Genomic DNA, 19,494 nt, shown 5'->3' with positions numbered 1-19,494 from the left:
CAGACAGGTGAGAGGGGAGGGTCTCTAATGGCTAACCAGACAGGTGAGAGGGGAGGGTCTCTACTGGCTAACCAGACAGGTGAGAGGGGAGAGTCTCTACTGGCTAACCAGACAGGTTAGAGAGAGTCTCTACTGGCTAACCAGACAGGTTAGAGAGAGTCTCTACTGGCTAACCAGACAGGTTAGAGAGATTCTCTACTGGCTAACCAGAGTCTCTGGGTGAGAGGGGAGAGTCTCTGGGTGAGAGGGGAGAGTCTCTGGGTGAGAGGAGAGAGGAAAGAGTCTCTGGGTGAGAGGAGAGAGGAAAGAGTCTCTGGGTGAGAGGGGAGAGTCTGGGTGAGAGGGGAGAGTCTGGGTGAGAGGGGAGAGTCTGGGTGAGAGGGGAGAGTCTGGGTGAGAGGGGAGAGTCTCTGGGTGAGAGGGGAGAGTCTCTGGGTGAGAGGGGAGAGTCTCTGGGTGAGAGGAGAGAGGAGAGTCTCTGGGTGAGGCCCCAATAACCTCTCCTTGCTCCTGAAGTGTACACTCGTTCACTACTCCCTACAAATGTCAAAGCATTGGAATGGGTGGGCAGGCATAGGCTAGAGGGAGTTTCCATATAACTGTAATTTCCTTTAGTGAAGGGAAGTGAACAAGTGCACACTTCGGGAGAAAGGAGAGATTTGGGACACACAGTATCTACTACGGGCTAACCAGCCAGTTGTTCTGTATAACAGTATAGCCACCTCACCAGTAGATCAGTAGACGATTATCAACGTGTTAAATATGAACTGGGTTCACCTGCATTCTACTGTTCCACTTTATGTCTCCAGGCTAACCTCTGAACCTCTCTGTTATAGTACTGTCAACCTCTGAACCTCTGAACCACTGTTACAGTACTGTCAACCTCTGAACCTCTGTTCCAGTACTGTCAACCTCTGAACCTCTGTTACAGTACTGTCAACCTCTGAACCTCTGTTCCAGTACTGTCAACCTCTGAACCTCTGTTACAGTACTGTCAACCTCTGAACCTCTGTTATAGTACTGTCAACCTCTGAACCTCTGTTATAGTACTGTCAACCTCTGAACCTCACTGTTACAGTACTGTCAACCTCTGAACCTCTGAACCACTGTTACAGTACTGTCAACCTCTGAACCTCTGTTCCAGTACTGTCAACCTCTGAACCTCTGTTACAGTACTGTCAACCTCTGAACCTCTGTTCCAGTACTGTCAACCTCTGAACCTCTGTTACAGTACTGTCAACCTCTGAACCTCTGTTATAGTACTGTCAACCTCTGAACCTCTGTTATAGTACTGTCAACCTCTGAACCTCTGTTATAGTACTGTCAACCTCTGAACCTCACTGTTACAGTACTGTCAACCTCTGAACCTCACTGTTACATTACTGTTAACCTCTGAACCTCTGTTACAGTACTGTCAACCTCTGAACCTCTCTGTTACAGTACTGTCAACCTCTCTGTTACAGTACTGTCAACCTCTGTACCTCTCTGTTACAGTACTGTCAACCTCTCTGTTACAGTACTGTCAACCCCTGTACCTCTCTGTTACAGTACTGTCAACCTCTGTACCTCTCTGTTACAGTACTGTCAACCTCTGTACCTCTCTGTTACAGTACTGTCAACCTCTGTACCTCTCTGTTACAGTACTGTCAACCCCTGTACCTCTCTGTTACAGTACTGTCAACCTCTGTTACAGTACTGTCAACCTCTGAACCCCATTCCCCTCTCTCCATTACCTCATGTTCCCATCTCTCTCCATTACCTCCTGTTCCCCTCTCTCTCCATGACCTCCTGTTCCCCTCTCTCTCCATTACCTCATGTTCCCCTCTCTCTCTATTACCTCCCGTTCCTCTCTCTCCATTACCTCATGTTCCCCTCTCTCTCCATTACCTCATGTTCCTCTCTCTCTCTCATTACCTCCTGTTCCCCTCTATCCGTTACCTCCTGTTCCTCTCTCTCCGTTACCTCCTGTTCCTCTCTCTCCATTACCTCCTGTTCCCCTCTCTCCATTACCTCATGTTCCCCTCTCTCTCCATTACCTCCTTTTCCCATCTCCTCATTACCTCCTGTCCCCCTCTTTCTTCATTGCTTCCTGTTCCTCTCTATCCATTACCTCCTGTTCCCCTCTCTCTCCATTACCTCATGTTCCTCTCTCTCTCTCTCTCATTACCTCATGTTCCTCTCTCTCTCTCTCCATTACCTCCTGTTCCCCTCTCTCTCCATTACCTCCTGTTCCTCTCTCTCTCCATTACCTCCTGTTCCTCTCTCTCTCCATTACCTCATGTTCCCCTCTCTCTCCATTACCTCCTGTTCCCATCTCTCTCCATTACCTCCTGTTCCCTTCTCTCTCCATTACCTCCTGTTCCCCTCTCTCTCCATTACCTCCTGTTCCCCTCTCTCTCCATTACCTCCTGTTCCCCTCTCTCTCCATTAACTCCTGTTCCCCTCTCTCTCCATTACCTCCTGTTCCCCTCTCTCTCCATTACTTCCTGTTCCTCTCTCTCCATTACTTCCTGTTCCTCTCTCTCTCCATTACCTCCTGTTCCCCTCTCTCTCCATGACCTCCTGTTCCCCTCTCTCTCATTACCTCCTGTTCCCCTCTCTCTCCATTACCTCATGTTCCCATCTCTCTCCATTACCTCATGTTCATCTCTCTCTCCATTACCTCATGTTCCCCTCTCTCTCCATTACCTCATGTTCCCATCTCTCTCCATTACCTCATGTTCCCATCTCTCTCCATTACCTCATGTTCATCTCTCTCCATTACCTCATGTTCATCTCTCTCCATTACCTCCTGTTCCCCTCTCTCTCCATGACCTCCTGTTCCCCTCTCTCTCCATGACCTCCTGTTCCCCTCTCTCTCCATGACCTCCTGTTCCCCTCTCTCTCCATGACCTCCTGTTCCCCTCTCTCTCCATGACCTCCTGTTCCCCTCTCTCTCCATTACCTCCTGTTCCCCTCTCTCTCCATGACCTCATGTTCCCATCTCTCTCCATGACCTCATGTTCCTCTCTCTCTCCATTACCTCCTGTTCCTCTCTCTCTCCATTACCTCCTGTTCCTCTTTCTCTCCATGACCTCCTGTTCCCCTCTCTCTCCATGACCTCCTGTTCCCCTCTCTCTCCATGACCTCCTGTTCCTCTTTCTCTCTCCATTACCTCCTGTTCCTCTCTCTCTCTCCATTACCTCCTGTTCCTCTCTCTCTCCATTACCTCCTGTTCCTCTCGCTCTCTCCATTACCTCCTGTTCCTCTCTCTCTCCATTACCTCATGTTCCCCTCTCTCTCCATTACCTCATGTTCCCCTCTCTCTCCATTACCTCCTTTTCCCATCTCCTCATTACCTCCTGTCCCCCTCTTTCTTCATTGCTTCCTGTTCCTCTCTATCCATTACCTCCTGTTCCCCTCTCTCTCCATTCCCTCATGTTCCTCTCTCTCTCTCTCTCATTACCTCATGTTCCTCTCTCTCTCTCTCCATTACCTCCTGTTCCCCTCTCTCTCCATTACCTCATGTTCCTCTCTCTCTCCATTACCTCCTGTTCCTCTCTCTCTCCATTACCTCATGTTCCCCTCTCTCCCCATTACCTCCTGTTCCCTTCTCTCTCCATTACCTCCTGTTCCCCTCTCTCTCCATTACCTCCTGTTCCCCTCTCTCTCCATTACCTCCTGTTCCCCTCTCTCTCCATTAACTCCTGTTCCCCTCTCTCTCCATTACCTCCTGTTCCCCTCTCTCTCCATTACTTCCTGTTCCTCTCTCTCCATTACTTCCTGTTCCTCTCTCTCTCCATTACCTCCTGTTCCCCTCTCTCTCCATGACCTCCTGTTCCCCTCTCTCTCCATTACCTCCTGTTCCCCTCTCTCTCCATTACCTCATGTTCCCATCTCTCTCCATTACCTCATGTTCATCTCTCTCTCCATTACCTCATGTTCCCCTCTCTCTCCATTACCTCATGTTCCCATCTCTCTCCATTACCTCATGTTCCCATCTCTCTCCATTACCTCATGTTCATCTCTCTCCATTACCTCCTGTTCCCCTCTCTCTCCATTACCTCCTGTTCCCCTCTCTCTCCATGACCTCCTGTTCCCCTCTCTCTCCATGACCTCCTGTTCCCCTCTCTCTCCATGACCTCCTGTTCCCCTCTCTCTCCATGACCTCCTGTTCCCCTCTCTCTCCATTACCTCCTGTTCCCCTCTCTCTCCATGACCTCATGTTCCCATCTCTCTCCATTACCTCATGTTCCTCTCTCTCTCCATTACCTCCTGTTCCTCTCTCTCTCCATTACCTCCTGTTCCTCTCTCTCTCCATGACCTCCTGTTCCCCTCTCTCTCCATGACCTCCTGTTCCCCTCTCTCTCCATGACCTCATGTTCCTCTCATGCTTCCTTACCCTGTGTCTCTCTTTTTTTAAGCGTTTATTTTACCATGTGTAATGAAAATATTTGCAGTCTTACTCACCCGAGCTCTCACAGTAAAAACAATACAAACAGCAGAAGTTTACAAATATACATGTATTCAATAACCAGCCATTCAAAAAAGCTCCATCTCTCTCTCTCTCTCTCTCTCTCTCTCTCTCTCTCTCTCTCTCTCTCCCTTTTCCTTCCCCCATCTCTCTCTCTCCCTCTCACCTCTCTTACCTCTCCCTCTCACCGCTTGCGTCTCCCAGGATCCCTGAGCGGGATGCAGTGTCCAGTGTGTTGAGACAGGGAGGGATGTGTCTGGAGAGCCTGGGTTCAGACAGCCTGGGCCTAGCAGAGTGTAGTAGAGGCTCTGGAGCGATGAGGCCACAGTCACAGGTCAGTACCATCACCCAGAGAGATATGTATATGTAACCACTAGGGACATATAGTGGTTATGGGAGTGTTGGTGTGTGTAATAACAATAATAATAATTTGTGTGTGTGTCGCTCTCTCTATCTCTCTGTCTCTCTCTCTGTCTATCTCTCTCTCTCTGTCTCTCTCTCTCTCTCTGTCTCTCTCAATCTCTCTCTTTCTCTCTCTCTCTCTCTCTGTCTCTCTGTCTCTGTCTCTCTTGTACAGAGGTGGCAGCTGGTGGAGCCTCTTCTACGCCAGCAGGACATCTGTCTGGCCATCACAGCTTTCACTGCCGGGTCAAAGGTCAAGATGGAACCCTGCAACATGAAAGAGCCCAGACAGGTCAGTCAGTCAGACAGACAGACAGGTGTGTATGGGACGTGGACCAGCCTCTCATCTCCCTACGGTCCCGTCAGCCTTCCCATTATACTGGCTCCCGAGTGGTGCAGCGGTCTAAGGCACTGCATCTCAGTGCTAGAGGCTTCACTACAGACACCCTGGTTGGAATCCAGAATGTATCACAACCGGCCGTGATTGGAAGTCCCATAGGGCAGCGCACAATTGGCCCAGCGTCGTCTGGGGAAGGCCGGGGTAGGCCGTCATTGTAAAGAAGAATTTGTTCTTAACCTGTTATGGATGATGCGAATTTTCGCAGCTTTTTGTCTGACTTGTTAAATAAAGTTTAAATACTGAACTCTGGTCAACAGTAGTGCACTATATAGGGAATAGGGTTCCATAGGGCTCTGGTCTAAAGTAGTGCACTATATAGGGAATAGGATTCCATAGGGCTCTGGTCTAAAGTAGTGCACTGTATAGGGAATAGGGTGCAATTTGGGATGCTGGTCTGGTCTGAGGTTAGCCTCACAGCTACATAGGATCTCAAAGGGAATCACATTTCTATCTAAAGCCATATGTCAGTCATGTTAATGATGAGATCCTATCTAAGCCATATGTCAGTCATGTTAATGATGAGATCCTATCTAAGCCATATGTCAGTCAGGTTAATGTTGAGATCCTATCTAAGCCATATGTCAGTCATGTTAATGTTGAGATCCTATCTAAGCCATATGTCAGTCATGTTAATGTTGAGATCCTATCCAAGCCATATGTCAGTCATGTTAATGATGAGATCCTATCTAAAGCCACATGTCAGTCAGGTTAATGTTGAGATCCTATCTAAGCCATATGCCTCTCCCTTCTCTCACCCCTCCCTCCCTCCTCTCACCCCTCCCTCCCTCCTCTCACCCCTCCCTCCCTCCCTCCTCTCACCCCTCCCTCCCTCCCTCCTCTCACCCCTCCCTCCCTCCTCTCACCCCTCCCTCCCCCCTCTCACCCCTCCCTCCCCCCTCTCACCCCTCCCTCCCCCCTCTCACCCCTCCCTCCCTCCTCTCACCCCTCCCTCCCTCCTCTCACCCCTCCCTCCCTTCTCTCACCCCTCCCTCCCTCCTCTCACCCCTCCCTCCCTCCTCTCACCCCTCCCTCCCCCCTCTCACCCCTCCCTCCCCCCTCTCACCCCTCCCTCCCCCCTCTCACCCCTCCCTCCCTCCTCTCACCCCTCCCTCCTCTCACCCCTCCCTCCCCCCTCTCACCCCTCCCTCCCCCCTCTCACCCCTCCCTCCCTCCTCTCACCCCTCCCTCCCTCCTCTCACCCCTCCCTCCCCCCTCCCTCCCTCCCTCCTCTCACCCCTCCCTCCCTCCTCTCACCCCTCCCTGCCCATCTTTCTGCCCCTCCTGTAGAAGTGGAAGGTAAAAGGGCCGACCCTGCAGCACGTGGTTAGTGGTCTGTGTCTTGACAGTCAGCTGTCTGTTGGCCCTCCTGCCATCACTCAGTGTCGGCCCCAGCTGGCCAGTCAGGTCTGGGAGCCACAACTCATCACCTGATTACCTGAAACCTGGTGGCCGGAGAGAAGAGTAGGAGGAACTCTGGTGGCTGGGGAGAGGAGGAGGGAGAGGAGGAACTCTGGTGGCTGGGGAGAAGAGGAGGAGGAGGAGGAGGAGGAACTCTGGTGGCTGGGGAGAGGAGGAGGAGGAAGAGGAGGAACTCTGGTGGCTAGGGGGAAGAGGAAGAGGAGGAGGAACTCTGGTGGCTGGGGAGAGGAGGAGGGAGAGGAGGAACTCTGGTGGCTGGGGAGAAGAGGAGGAGGAGGAGGAGGAACTCTGGTGGCTGGGAAGAGGAGGAGGAGGAACTCTGGTGGCTGGGGAGAGGAGGAGGAGGAAGAGGAGGAACTCTGGTGGCTAGGGGGAAGAGGAGGAGGAACTCTGGCTGGGGAGAGGAGGAGGAAGAGGAGGAACTCTGGTGGCTGGGGAGAAGATCATAATGACCTGGGGGACCTGATCCTAGATCATAATGACCTGAGGGACCTGATCCTAGATCATAATGACCTGGGGGACCTGATCCTAGATCATAATGACCTGGGAGACCTGATCCTAGATCATAATGACCTGGGGGGACCTGATCCTAGATCATAATGACCTGGGAGACCTGATCCTAGATCATAATGACCTGGGGGACCTGATCCTAGATCATAATGACATATGGGACCTGATCCTAGATCATAATGACATATGGGACCTGATCCTAGATCATAATGACCTGGGGACCTGATCCTAGATCATAATGACCTGGGGGACCTGATCCTAGATCATAATGACCTGGGAGACCTGATCCTAGATCATAATGACCTGGGGGACCTGATCCTAGATCATAATGACCTGGGGGACCTGATCCTAGATCATAATGACCTGGGAGACCTGATCCTAGATCATAATGACCTGGGAGACCTGATCCTAGATCATAATGACCTGGGAGACCTGATCCTAGATCATAATGACCTGGGGGGACCTGATCCTAGATCATAATGACCTGGGGGGACCTGATCCTAGATCATAATGACCTGGGAGACCTGATCCTAGATCATAATGACCTGAGGGACCTGATCCTAGATCATAATGACCTGGGGGGACCTGATCCTAGATCATAATGACCTGGGAGACCTGATCCTAGATCATAATGACCTGGGGGGACCTGATCCTAGATCATAATGACCTGGGAGACCTGATCCTAGATCATAATGACCTGGGGGACCTGATCCTAGATCATAATGACCTGGGGGGACTTGATCCTAGATCATAATGACCTGGGAGACCTGATCCTAGATCATAATGACCTGGGAGACCTGATCCTAGATCATAATGACCTGGGAGACCTGATCCTAGATCATAATGACCTGGGGGACCTGATCCTAGATCATAATGACCTGGGGGGACTTGATCCTAGATCATAATGACCTGGGAGACCTGATCCTAGATCATAATGACCTGGGAGACCTGATCCTAGATCATAATGACCTGGGAGACCTGATCCTAGATCATAATGACCTGGGGGGACCTGATCCTAGATCATAATGACCTGGGGACCTGATCCTAGATCATAATGACCTGGGAGACCCGATCCTAGATCATAATGACCTGGGGGGACCTGATCCTAGATCATAATGACCTGGGGGACCTGATCCTAGATCATAATGACCTGGGAGACCTGATCCTAGATCATAATGACCTGGGAGACCTGATCCTAGATCATAATGACCTGGGAGACCTGATCCTAGATCATAATGACCTGGGGGACCTGATCCTAGATCATAATGACCTGGGGGGACCTGATCCTAGATCATAATGACCTGGGGGGACCTGATCCTAGATCATAATGACCTGGGAGACCTGATCCTAGATCATAATGACCTGGGAGATCTGATCCTAGATCATAATGACCTGGGAGACCTGATCCTAGATCATAATGACCTGGGAGACCTGATCCTAGATCATAATGACCTGGGAGACCTGATCCTAGATCATAATGACCTGGGAGACCTGATCCTAGATCATAATGACCTGGGGAGACCTGATCCTAGATCATAATGACCTGGGGAGACCTGATCCTAGATCATAATGACCTGGGAGACCTGATCCTAGATCATAATGACCTGGGGGGACCTGATCCTAGATCTGCTCTCCTACTGTGAATACCAGAACCAGGTGTTACCTGTCAGAGGTCTTCATCCTCTCGGATGTTGTGGTTTCTTCCTACTGTAGCTTTTCCCAACTTCAACTGTTTCTTGCACATTTCACATTTTAGTGTCTGTCAATAAATGCCGGACAACAAATTGCAAAATGTGTATATTTCACTGAATAGCTGTTTTTAAAATAAAGTGTCAAAGCATTTTCAGGAACGGTATTTGTTGTTTTGCCCAAATAATGTTTCGTTTTTGTCTTTGGGATGTCATGTAAATATTATAAAACTAAAATCTGCTTGGATTTTGCGTAAAGTTAAAGTACCCTATATGTTGTTTGATAAATAAATAATGTTGGTATAATGATCTGTTTCCAGTTCTTTAATGCAGAATCATAGCCTGGGTACCAGTCAGCTTGTGCCACTTCTTGTCATAAAAAGGAGTGGCATGATGGCACAAACAGACTGGTACCCAGGCTAGTGTAATCATACTTTTTAATGATTTTACCAGGTAAGTTGACTGAGAACACGTTCTCGTTTGCAGCAACGGCCTGGGGAATAGTTACAGGGGAGAGGAATGAGCCAATTGTAAACTGGGGATTATTTGGTGGCCAGATTGGGAATTTAGCCAGGACACCAGGGTTAACACCCCTACTCTTACGATAAGTGCCATGGGATCTTTAATGACCTCAGAGAGTCAGGACACCTGTTTAACATCCCATCCGAAAGACTGCACCCAACACAAGGCAGTGTCCCCAATCACTGCCCTGGGGCATTGGGATATTTATTTTAGACCAGAGGAAAGAGTGCCTCCTACTGGCCCTCCAACACCACTTCCAGCAGCATCTAGAAGCACAAGCATTTCGCTACACTCGCATTAACATCTGCTAACCATGTGTATGTGACAAATAAAATTTGATTTGATTTGATCTGGTCTCCCATCCAGGGGACCGACCAGGACCAACCCTGCTTAGCTTCAGAAGCAAGTCAGCAGTGAGATGCAGGGTGATAATGCAGGGTGGTAATGCAGGGTGATAATGCAGGGTGATAATGCAGGGTGGTATTCTTCTTGTTGTTCACAGAGATACAGTACATGTCTAACGGGGAGAGAATTCATTCTAATGTCCAGTCAGAACATGAGAACCTGTAGGCTGCAGTACAACCTAACACCACTAGAGGGCAGGTTAACCTCATAAATAGAGAATGTGCTGTGTTTGTAACCAAGTGGGAATTTATCACATACGACTTGGAAAAATCTACTTGAGGGGGCGGCAGGTAGCCTAGTGGTTAGAGTGTAGGGGGGTGGCAGGTAGCCTAGTGGTTAGAGTGTAGGGGGGCGGCAGGTAGCCTAGTGGTTAGAGTGTAGGGGGGTGGCAGGTAGCCTAGTGGCTAGAGTGTAGGGGGGCGGCAGGTAGCCTAGTGGTTAGAGTGTAGGGGGGTGGCAGGTAGCCTAGTGGTTAGAGTGTAGGGGCGGCAGGTAGCCTAGTGGTTAGAGTGTAGGGGCAGCAGGTAGGCTAGTGGATAGAGTGTAGGGGTGGCAGGTAGCCTAGTGGTTAGAGTGTAGGGGTGGCAGGTAGCCTAGTGGTTAGAGTGTAGGGGAGGCAGGTAGCCTAGTGGTTAGAGTGTAGAGGTGGCAGGGTAGCCTAGTGGTTAGAGTGTAGGGGAGGCAGGTAGCCAAGTGGTTAGAGTGTAGGGGAGGCAGGTAGCCTAGTGGTTAGAGTGTAGGGGGGCGGCAGGTAGCCTAGTGGTTAGAGTGTAGGGGAGGCAGGTAGGCTAGTGGATAGAGTGTAGGGGAGGCAGGTAGCCAAGTGGTTAGAGTGTAGGGGCGGCAGGTAGGCTAGTGGATAGAGTGTAGGGGAGGTAGGTAGCCAAGTGGTTAGAGTGTAGAGGAGGCAGGTAGACTAGTGGTTAGAGTGTGGGGGCGACAGGGTAGCCTAGTGGTTAGAGTGTAGGGGTGGCAGGTAGACTAGTGGTTAGAGTGTACGGGCAGTAGGTAGCCTAGTGGTTAGAGTGTAGGGGTGGCAGGTAGCCTAGTGGTTAGAGTGTAGGGGGGCGGCAGGTAGCCTAGTGGTTAGAGTGTAGGGGAGGCAGGTAGGCTAGTGGATAGAGTGTAGGGTAGGCAGGTAGCCAAGTGGTTAGAGTGTAGGGGTGTCAGGTAGGCTAGTGGATAGAGTGTAGGGGAGGTAGGTAGCCAAGTGGTTAGAGTGTAGAGGAGGCAGGTAGACTAGTGGTTAGAGTGTAGGGTCAGTAACCGAAAGGTTGCTGGATCGAATCCCGAGCTGACAAGGTAAAAACCTGTCGTTCTGAACAAGGCAGTTAACCCACTGTTCCTAGACCAGTTAACCCACGGTTCCTAGACCAGTTAACCCACGGTTCCTAGACCAGTTAACCCACAGTTCCTAGACCAGTTAACCCACGGTTCCTAGACCAGTTAACCCCCTGTTCCTAGACCAGTTAACCCACGGTTCCTAGACCAGTTAACCCACGATTCCTAGACCAGTTAACCCACTGTTCCTAGACCAGTTAACCCGCTGTTCCTAGACCAGTTAACCCACTGTTCCTAGGCCAGTTAACCCACTGTTCCTAGACCAGTTAACCCACTGTTCCTAGACCAGTTAACCCACTGTTCCTAGGCCAGTTAACCCACTGTTCCTAGACCAGTTAACCCACTGTTCCTAGACCAGTTAACCCACTGTTCCTAGACCAGTTAACCCACTGTTCCTAGACCGTCGTTGAAAATAAGAATTTGTTCTGAACTGACTTGTTATATAAAATCATAGTGGGGAAACTCCTCTTTCATCCGAAACTCCTCCCATCTGAAACTCCTCCCATCCGGAGACTCCTCCCACATGACCTCTGTCACCTACCTACTAAGAAAATTACATTGATACATCATTTTTTGGCAGTTAATTGAAACAAAAAGATCTTCATTTTTTTTAACACTATAATTTTGTTAAAAGCAGTATAGTATTTTTTGGTTTATGGTTTACGCAGCTCTGTCGGCCAATAGCTAATCAGCGTTTCTCAACGAGTTCAAAGCACTTGAATGCATCTAACTGTTATTTACAAATTCCAAATTTTACAAATGGTTGTCCCTGTCCTCTCGCCTTTCTCCCCTTAAGTGTCAAGTTGTTTCACTTGCCTTCATGGATTTAGAAAAGAAAATGACTGGTACATGGAAACTACCTCTAGTCCATGCCTATACCAATCTAATGCTTTTTTTTTTTTACATTTGTGGGATGTAGTGAATGAGACAGGAGACTCTGGGTTAGGGAGCATTACACACAGACAGGAGACTCTGGGTTAGGGAGCATCACACACAGACAGGAGACTCTGGGTTAGGGAGCATCACACAGACAGGAGACTCTGGGTTAGGGAGCATCACACACAGACAGGAGACTCTGGGTTAGGGAGCATCACACACAGACAGGAGACTCTGGGTTAGGGAGCATCACACACAGACACAAGACTCTGGGTTAGGGAGCATCACACACAGACAGGAGACTCTGGGTTAGGGAGCATCACACACAGACAGGAGAGACTCTGGGTTAGGGAGCATCACACACAGACAGGAGACTGGGTTAGGGAACATTACACACAGACAGGAGACTCTGGGTTAGGGAGCATTACACACAGACAGGAGACTCTGGGTTAGGGAGCATCACACACAGACAGGAGACTCTGGGTTAGGGAGCATTACACACAGACAGGAGACTCTGGGTTAGGGAGCATTACACAGAGACAGGAGACTCTCTCTGGGTTAGAGAGCATTACATACAGACAGGAGACTCTCTCTGGGTTAGGGAGCATCACACACAGACAGATGACTCTCTCTGGGTTAGAGAGCATCACACACAGACAGGAGACTCTCTGGGTTAGGGAGCATTACACACAGACAGGAGACTCTGGGTTAGGGAGCATTACATACAGACAGGAGACTGGGTTAGGGAGCATTACATACAGACAGGAGACTCTCTCTGGGTTAGGGAGCATCACACACAGACAGGAGACTCTCTCTGGGTTAGGGAGCATCACACACAGACAGAAGACTCTGGGTTAGGGAGCATCACACACAGACAGGAGACTCTCAGGGTTAGGGGGCATTACACACAGACAGAAGAATCTCTGGGTTAAAGAGCATTACACACAGACAGGAGACTCTCTCTGGGTTAGAGAGCATTACACACAGATAGTAGACTCTCTCTGGGTTAGAGAGTATTACACACAGACAGGAGACTCTCTGGGTTAGAGAGCATTACACACAGACAGGAGACTCTCAGGGTTAGGGGGCATTACACACAGACAGGAGACTCTCTGGGTTAGAGAGCATTACACACAGACAGGAGACTCTGGGTTAGAGAGCATTACACACAGACAGGAGACTCTCTCTGGGTTAGATAGCATTACACACAGACAGGAGACTCTCTCTGGGTTAGGGAGCATCACACACAGACAGAAGACTCTGGGTTAGAGAGCATTACACACAGACAGGAGACTCTCAGGGTTAGAGAGCATTACACACAGACAGGAGACTCTGGGTTAGGGAGCATTACATACAGACAGGAGACTCTCTCTGGGTTAGGGAGCATCACACACAGACAGAAGACTCTCTCTGGGTTAGAGAGCATTACATACAGACAGGAGACTCTCTGGGTTAGGGAGCATTACACACAGACAGGAGACTCTCTGGGTTAGGGAGCATTACACACAGACAGGAGACTCTGGGTTAGAGAGCATTACACACAGACAGGAGACTCTCTCTGGGTTAGAGAGCATTACATACAGACAGGAGACTCTCTGGGTTAGGGAGCATCACACACAGACAGAAGACTCTCTCTGGGTTAGAGAGCATTACACACAGATAGTAGACTCTCTCAGGGTTAGGGGGCATTACACACAGACAGGATACTCTCTGGGTTAGAGAGCATTACACACAGACAGGAGACTCTCTGGGTTAGAGAGCATTACACACAGACAGGAGACTCTCTCAGGGTTAGGGGGCATTACACACAGACAGGAGACTCTCTCAAGGTTAGAGGGCATTACACACAGACAGGCAGGAGAATCTCTCAGGGTTAGGGAGCATTACACACAGACAGACAGGAGAATCTCTCAGGGTTAGGGAGCATTACACACAGACAGACAGGAGACTCTCTCAGGGTTAGGGAGCATTACACACAGACAGGCAGGAGACTCTCTCAGGGTTAGGGAGCATTACACAGACAGGAGACTCTCAGGGTTAGGGAGCATTACACACAGACAGACAGGAGAATCTCTCAGGGTTAGGGAGCATTACACACAGACAGACAGGAGAATCTCTCAGGGTTAGGGAGCATTACACACAGACAGACAGGAGACTCTCTCAGGGTTAGGGAGCATTACACACAGACAGACAGGAGACTCTCTCAGGGTTAGGGAGCATTACACACAGACAGGAGACTCTCTCAGTGTTAGGGGGCATTACACATAGGCAGGAGTTTCTCTCAGGGTTAGGGAGCATTACACACAGACAGGAGACTCTCTCAGGGTTAGGGGGCATTACACACAGACAGGAGACTCTCTCAGGGTTAGGGAGCATTACACACAGACAGGAGACTCTCTCAGGGTTAGGGAGCATTACACACAGACACTTGACAGTTTGCACCATTCACTCTCTGATAACTGTTTGTGAGAATCAGAAGTCTTCCTTCCCAGGCCAGACAGCGTGATATTTCTGGTTTGTGATCAGACGAGTAGGTGTGTTTGTTTCTGTGTGCAAAGACTGAGACAGGTAGGGAGACAGGAAGGGAGACAGGTAGGGAGACAGGAAGGGAGACAGGTAGGGAGATGGGAAGGGAGACAGGAAGGGAGACAGGTAGGGAGACAGGAAGGGAGACAGGTAGGGAGACAGGCAGGGAGACAGGCAGGGAGACAGGCAGGGAGACAGGGAGGGAGACAGGCAGGGAGACAGACAGGGAGGAAGACAGGTAGGGAGACAGGTAGGGAGAGTGTGAAGGAGAAAGCGCCAACAGGCTTGATCACATTGTCAAGAAGTATAGCCTAGTTATTGATAGTAGTGTAACTGCTGTGTAGACCAGCATACCTCTGCCTGTCTACAGCCCAAACCTGTTTTAACCTCAGTACTCAGATATATGTGGAATGTAGCTGATAAACCACTGGCCTTAAAAGGGGCAATCTGTTGTTCGAACGATAATAAACACAGAAATGTGACCACTCTCAAATGAATGGGCAGAGCTATGAATACAAGGACTGTCCATCCACAAGGACTGTCCATATACAAGGACTGTCCATCCACAAGGACTGACCATCCACAAGGACTGACCATCCACAAGGACTGACCATCCATAAGGAGTCCATCCACAAGGACTGTCCATCCACAAGGACTGACCATCCACAAGGACTGACCATCCACAAGGACTGACCATCCATAAGGAGTCCATCCACAAGGACTGTCCATCCACAAGGACTGTCCATCCATAAGGACTGTCCAACCATAAGGACTCACCATTCACAAGGACTGTCCATCCATAAGGAGTCCATCCACAAGGACTGACCATCCACAAGGACTGACCATCCACAAGGACTGACCATCCATAAGGAGTCCATCCACAAGGACTGTCCATCCACAAGGACTGTCCATCCACAAGGACTGTCCATCCATAAGGACTCACCATTCACAAGGACTGTCCATCCACAAGGACTGACCATCCACAAGGACTGTCCATCCATAAGGACTGACCATACATGATATCAACATTCTAGTTTTAACTGTGTTTTTGAGAATGTACAGTGTTTGTTTACACTTAATTTGTTTACAAACAAAGGACTAAGTGTTTTGACGGGGTGCGGCAGTAGAACTAAGCTCATGAGGTAGTTTATTAGTTTTGATTCTTCAACAATCAATGACTATATACTGTATATCATCCACTTAAATATACCACAAATGGATGTATCAATCCCAGATTGCCCCTTGAAAGGAGTCTCTTCTCATCGGAATGAATAGGGGCCTGGGGGGGGGGGGGGGGGGGGGGGGGGAGCCACAGAACAGAATGGGATACATCAGGGAAGAACCACAAGAAAGGGTCCAGTTGTACTCTCCTTCTTCTTCTGAACTGAGTTTACTCAATTCACTCCACATCGCAGAAGTTCAGCTTTACGGCGGTGATTGAAATGATAAGGCCACGTTCCAGGTTATTTAGCGGAGAGACTCCGTTCACGGTGAACGCTGAGTATGTCGGCGGTCAAATCCAAAATGACTTTTATATTTCTACAGCGGAATATGTAACTGTTCAGCTTTTACAGATTGAATGGAGTCAACAGTATCATTTTAGCCAGACTCAACCCAGTGAACAAAATAGGTTGAAATGACATATTTTCAACCTGTTTTGCTCACTGGGAAGAGTTGTTGTTGGCCCTTTCTGCTAAGTAGAATGGTGAACTTGGTAAAAATGCAGTGGTTTTCAGAATCAAACGCTGTTAAAATGTCAAACTATATTGAATAGGACTGTGTCTGAATGGGACAGTCACCGGAACCAGTTAGGGAATGAATGAACGGCTGAATGGACAGGAAGTGAACTCTGGCTAGGTTCCGACTGACTTTGTTGACATTGTTCTTAACCTATTTATCCAGGTGTTCATTGACCACCATGATGAGATAGTGATGAGATAGGAATGGCACCCTATTCCCTATGTAGTGCACTACTTTCAAACAGGAATGGCACCCTATTCCCTATGTAGTGCACTACTTTCAAACAGGAATGGCACCCTATTCCCTATGTAGTGCACTACTTTCAAACAGGAATGGCACCCTATTCCCTATGTAGTGCACTACTTTCAAACAGGAATGGCACCCTATTCCCTATGTAGTGCACTACTTTCAACCAGGAAGGGCACCCTATTTCCTATGTAGTGCACTACTTTCAAACAGGAATGGCACACTATTCCCTATGTAGTGCACTACTTTCAACCAGGAATGGCACCCTATTCCCTATGTAGTGCACTACTTTCAACCAGGAATGGCACCCTGAAGGATGTAGGTAATGTTGTCAGTCTGGTGTAGATGTTACGGTGCGTGAATGAGGACCCAAAAGCGAATTAACTTAAACAGAGCTTCTTTAATTACCAAACATAGGTAGGCTCAGACGGACCGGCAGATTCCGACAGGACAAGACAAGGTTACAGCAAACATGACGACAGTCTGGTTCAGGCATGAAACACAACAAACAAGAATCCGACAAGGACAGGAACAAAAACAGAGAGAGATATAGGGGACTAATCAGAGGGAAAAGGGGAACAGGTGGGAGAAGGGGTGACGAGGTAGTCAAGAGGAGACAAGGAACAGCTGGGGGAAAGTGGGGGAGAAAAGGTAACCTAACAACGACCAGCAGAGGGAGACAGGGTGAAGGGAAAGGACAGAGACAAGACACAACATGACAGTACATGACAGTACCCCCCCACTCACCGAGCGCCTCCTGGCGCACTCGAGGAGGAAACCTGGCGGCAACGGAGGAAATCCTCGATCAGCGCACGGTCCAGCACGTCCCGAGAGGGAACCCAACTCCTCTCCTCAGGACCGTACCCCTCCCAATCTACGAGGTACTGGTGACCACGGCCCCGAGGACGCATGTCCAAAATTCTACGGACCCTGTAGATGGGTGCGCCCTCGACAAGGATGGGGGGGGGGGGGGGGGGGGAAGACGAGCGGGGGCGCGAAGGACGGGCTTGATGCAGGAGACATGGAAGACCGGGTGGACGCGACGAAGGTATCGCGGAAGAAGAAGTCGAACTGCGACAGGATTAATGACCCGAGAAATACGGAACGGACCAATGAACCGCGGGGTCAACTTGCGAGAAGCCGTCTTAAGGGGAAGGTTCTGAGTGGAGAGCCAAACTCTCTGACCGCGACAATATCTAGGACTCTTAGTTCTACGCTTATTAGCAGCCCTCACAGTCTGCGTCCTATAACGGCAAAGTGCAGACCTGACCCTCTTCCAGGTGCGCTCGCAACGTTGGACAAAAGCCTGAGCGGAGGGGACGCTGGACTCGGCGAACTGAGATGAGAACAGCGGAGGCTGGTACCCGAGGCTACTCTGAAAAGGAGATAGCCCGGTCGCAGACGAAGGAAGCGAGTTGTGGGCGTATTCTGCCCAGGGGAGCTGTTCTGACCAAGACGCAGGGTTGCGAAAAGAAAGACTGCGTAAGATGCGACCAATAGTCTGATTGGCCCGTTCTGCTTGACCGTTAGACTGGGGGTGAAAGCCGGAAGAGAGACTGACGGAAGCCCCAATCAAACGACAAAACTCCCTCCAAAATTGAGACGTGAATTGCGGACCTCTGTCCGAAACGACGTCTGACGGAAGGCCATGAATTCTGAAAACATTCTCGATGATGATTTGTGCCGTCTCTTTAGCAGAAGGAAGCTTAGCAAGGGGAATGAAATGAGCCGCCTTAGAGAACCTATCGACAACCGTAAGAATAACAGTCTTCCCCGCTGACGAAGGCAGTCCGGTGACAAAATCTAAGGCGATGTGAGACCACGGTCGAGAGGGAATAGGAAGCGGCCTGAGACGGCCGGCAGGAGGAGAGTTACCGGACTTAGTCTGCGCGCAGACCGAACAAGCAGCCACGAAACGACGCGTGTCATGCTCCCGGGTGGGCCACCAAAAACGCTGGCGAATGGAAGCAAGCGTACCCCGAACGCCAGGGTGGCCGGCTAACTTGGCAGAGTGAGCCCACTGAAGAACGGCCAGACGAGTAGGAACGGGAACGAAAAGAAGGTTCCTAGGACAAGCGCGCGGCGACGGAGTGTGAGTGAGCGCTTGTTTTACCTGCCTCTCAATTCCCCAGACAGTCAACCCGACAACACGCCCCTCAGGGAGAATCCCCTCGGGGTCAGTGGAGGCTACTGAAGAACTGAAGAGACGAGACAAAGCATCAGGCTTGGTGTTCTTAGAGCCCGGACGATAAGAAATCACGAACTCGAAACGAGCGAAAAACAGCGCCCAACGCGCCTGACGCGCATTAAGTCGTTTGGCAGAACGGATGTACTCAAGGTTCCTATGGTCAGTCCAAACGACAAAAGGAACGGTCGCCCCCTCCAACCACTGTCGCCATTCGCCTAGGGCTAACCGGATGGCGAGCAGTTTGCGGTTACCCACATCATAGTTACGTTCCGACGGCGACAGGCGATGAGAAAAATATGCGCATGGGTGGACCTTGTCGTCAGAGAGGGAGCGCTGAGAAAGAATGGCTCCCACGCCCACCTCTGACGCGTCAACCTCGACAACGAACTGTCTAGAGACGTCAGGTGTAACAAGGATAGGAGCGGATGTAAAACGATTCTTGAGGAGATCAAAAGCTCCCTGGGCGGAAACGGACCACTTAAAGCACGTCTTGACAGAAGTAAGGGCTGTGAGAGGAGCTGCCACCTGACCGAAATTACGGATGAAACGACGATAGAAGTTCGCGAAGCCGAGAAAGCGCTGCAGCTCGACGCGTGACTTAGGGACGGGCCAATCAATGACAGCTTGGACCTTAGCGGGATCCATCTTAATGCCTTCAGCGGAAATAACAGAACCGAGAAATGTGACGGAGGAGGCATGAAAAGTGCACTTCTCAGCCTTCACAAAAAGACAATTCTCTAAAAGGCGCTGGAGGACACGTCGAACGTGCTGAACATGA

General features: G+C 50.0%; 2 protein-coding genes across 4 annotated transcripts in view; one reads left to right on the top strand and one right to left on the bottom strand.

Moving 5' to 3' along the window:
• Nucleotides 1–6,815, top strand: part of galnt16 (UDP-N-acetyl-alpha-D-galactosamine:polypeptide N-acetylgalactosaminyltransferase 16) — a 43,831-nt gene extending 37,016 nt beyond the window's left edge. For all 3 annotated transcript variants that reach the window (XM_036963115.1, XM_036963116.1, XM_036963117.1), the window contains 3 exons: nt 4,658–4,787; nt 5,031–5,147; nt 6,543–6,815. In XM_036963115.1, the coding sequence (XP_036819010.1) occupies nt 4,658–4,787; nt 5,031–5,147; nt 6,543–6,686 (391 nt within the window). In that variant the 3' untranslated portion in view covers nt 6,687–6,815. The remainder of the gene's footprint in view (nt 1–4,657; nt 4,788–5,030; nt 5,148–6,542) is intronic.
• Nucleotides 1–19,494, bottom strand: part of LOC110505940 (probable N-acetyltransferase camello) — a 669,337-nt gene that overhangs the window by 563,863 nt on the left and 85,980 nt on the right. The gene's annotated exons all lie outside the window — the stretch shown is intronic.

Source organism: Oncorhynchus mykiss, chromosome 25 (genome assembly GCF_013265735.2).
Source record: "Oncorhynchus mykiss isolate Arlee chromosome 25, USDA_OmykA_1.1, whole genome shotgun sequence".
In the NCBI taxonomy this organism is placed as follows: Eukaryota; Metazoa; Chordata; class Actinopteri; order Salmoniformes; family Salmonidae; genus Oncorhynchus; species Oncorhynchus mykiss.
Note: the sequence above shows the minus strand (reverse complement) of the source record. Positions and strands in the feature narration are given on the sequence as shown.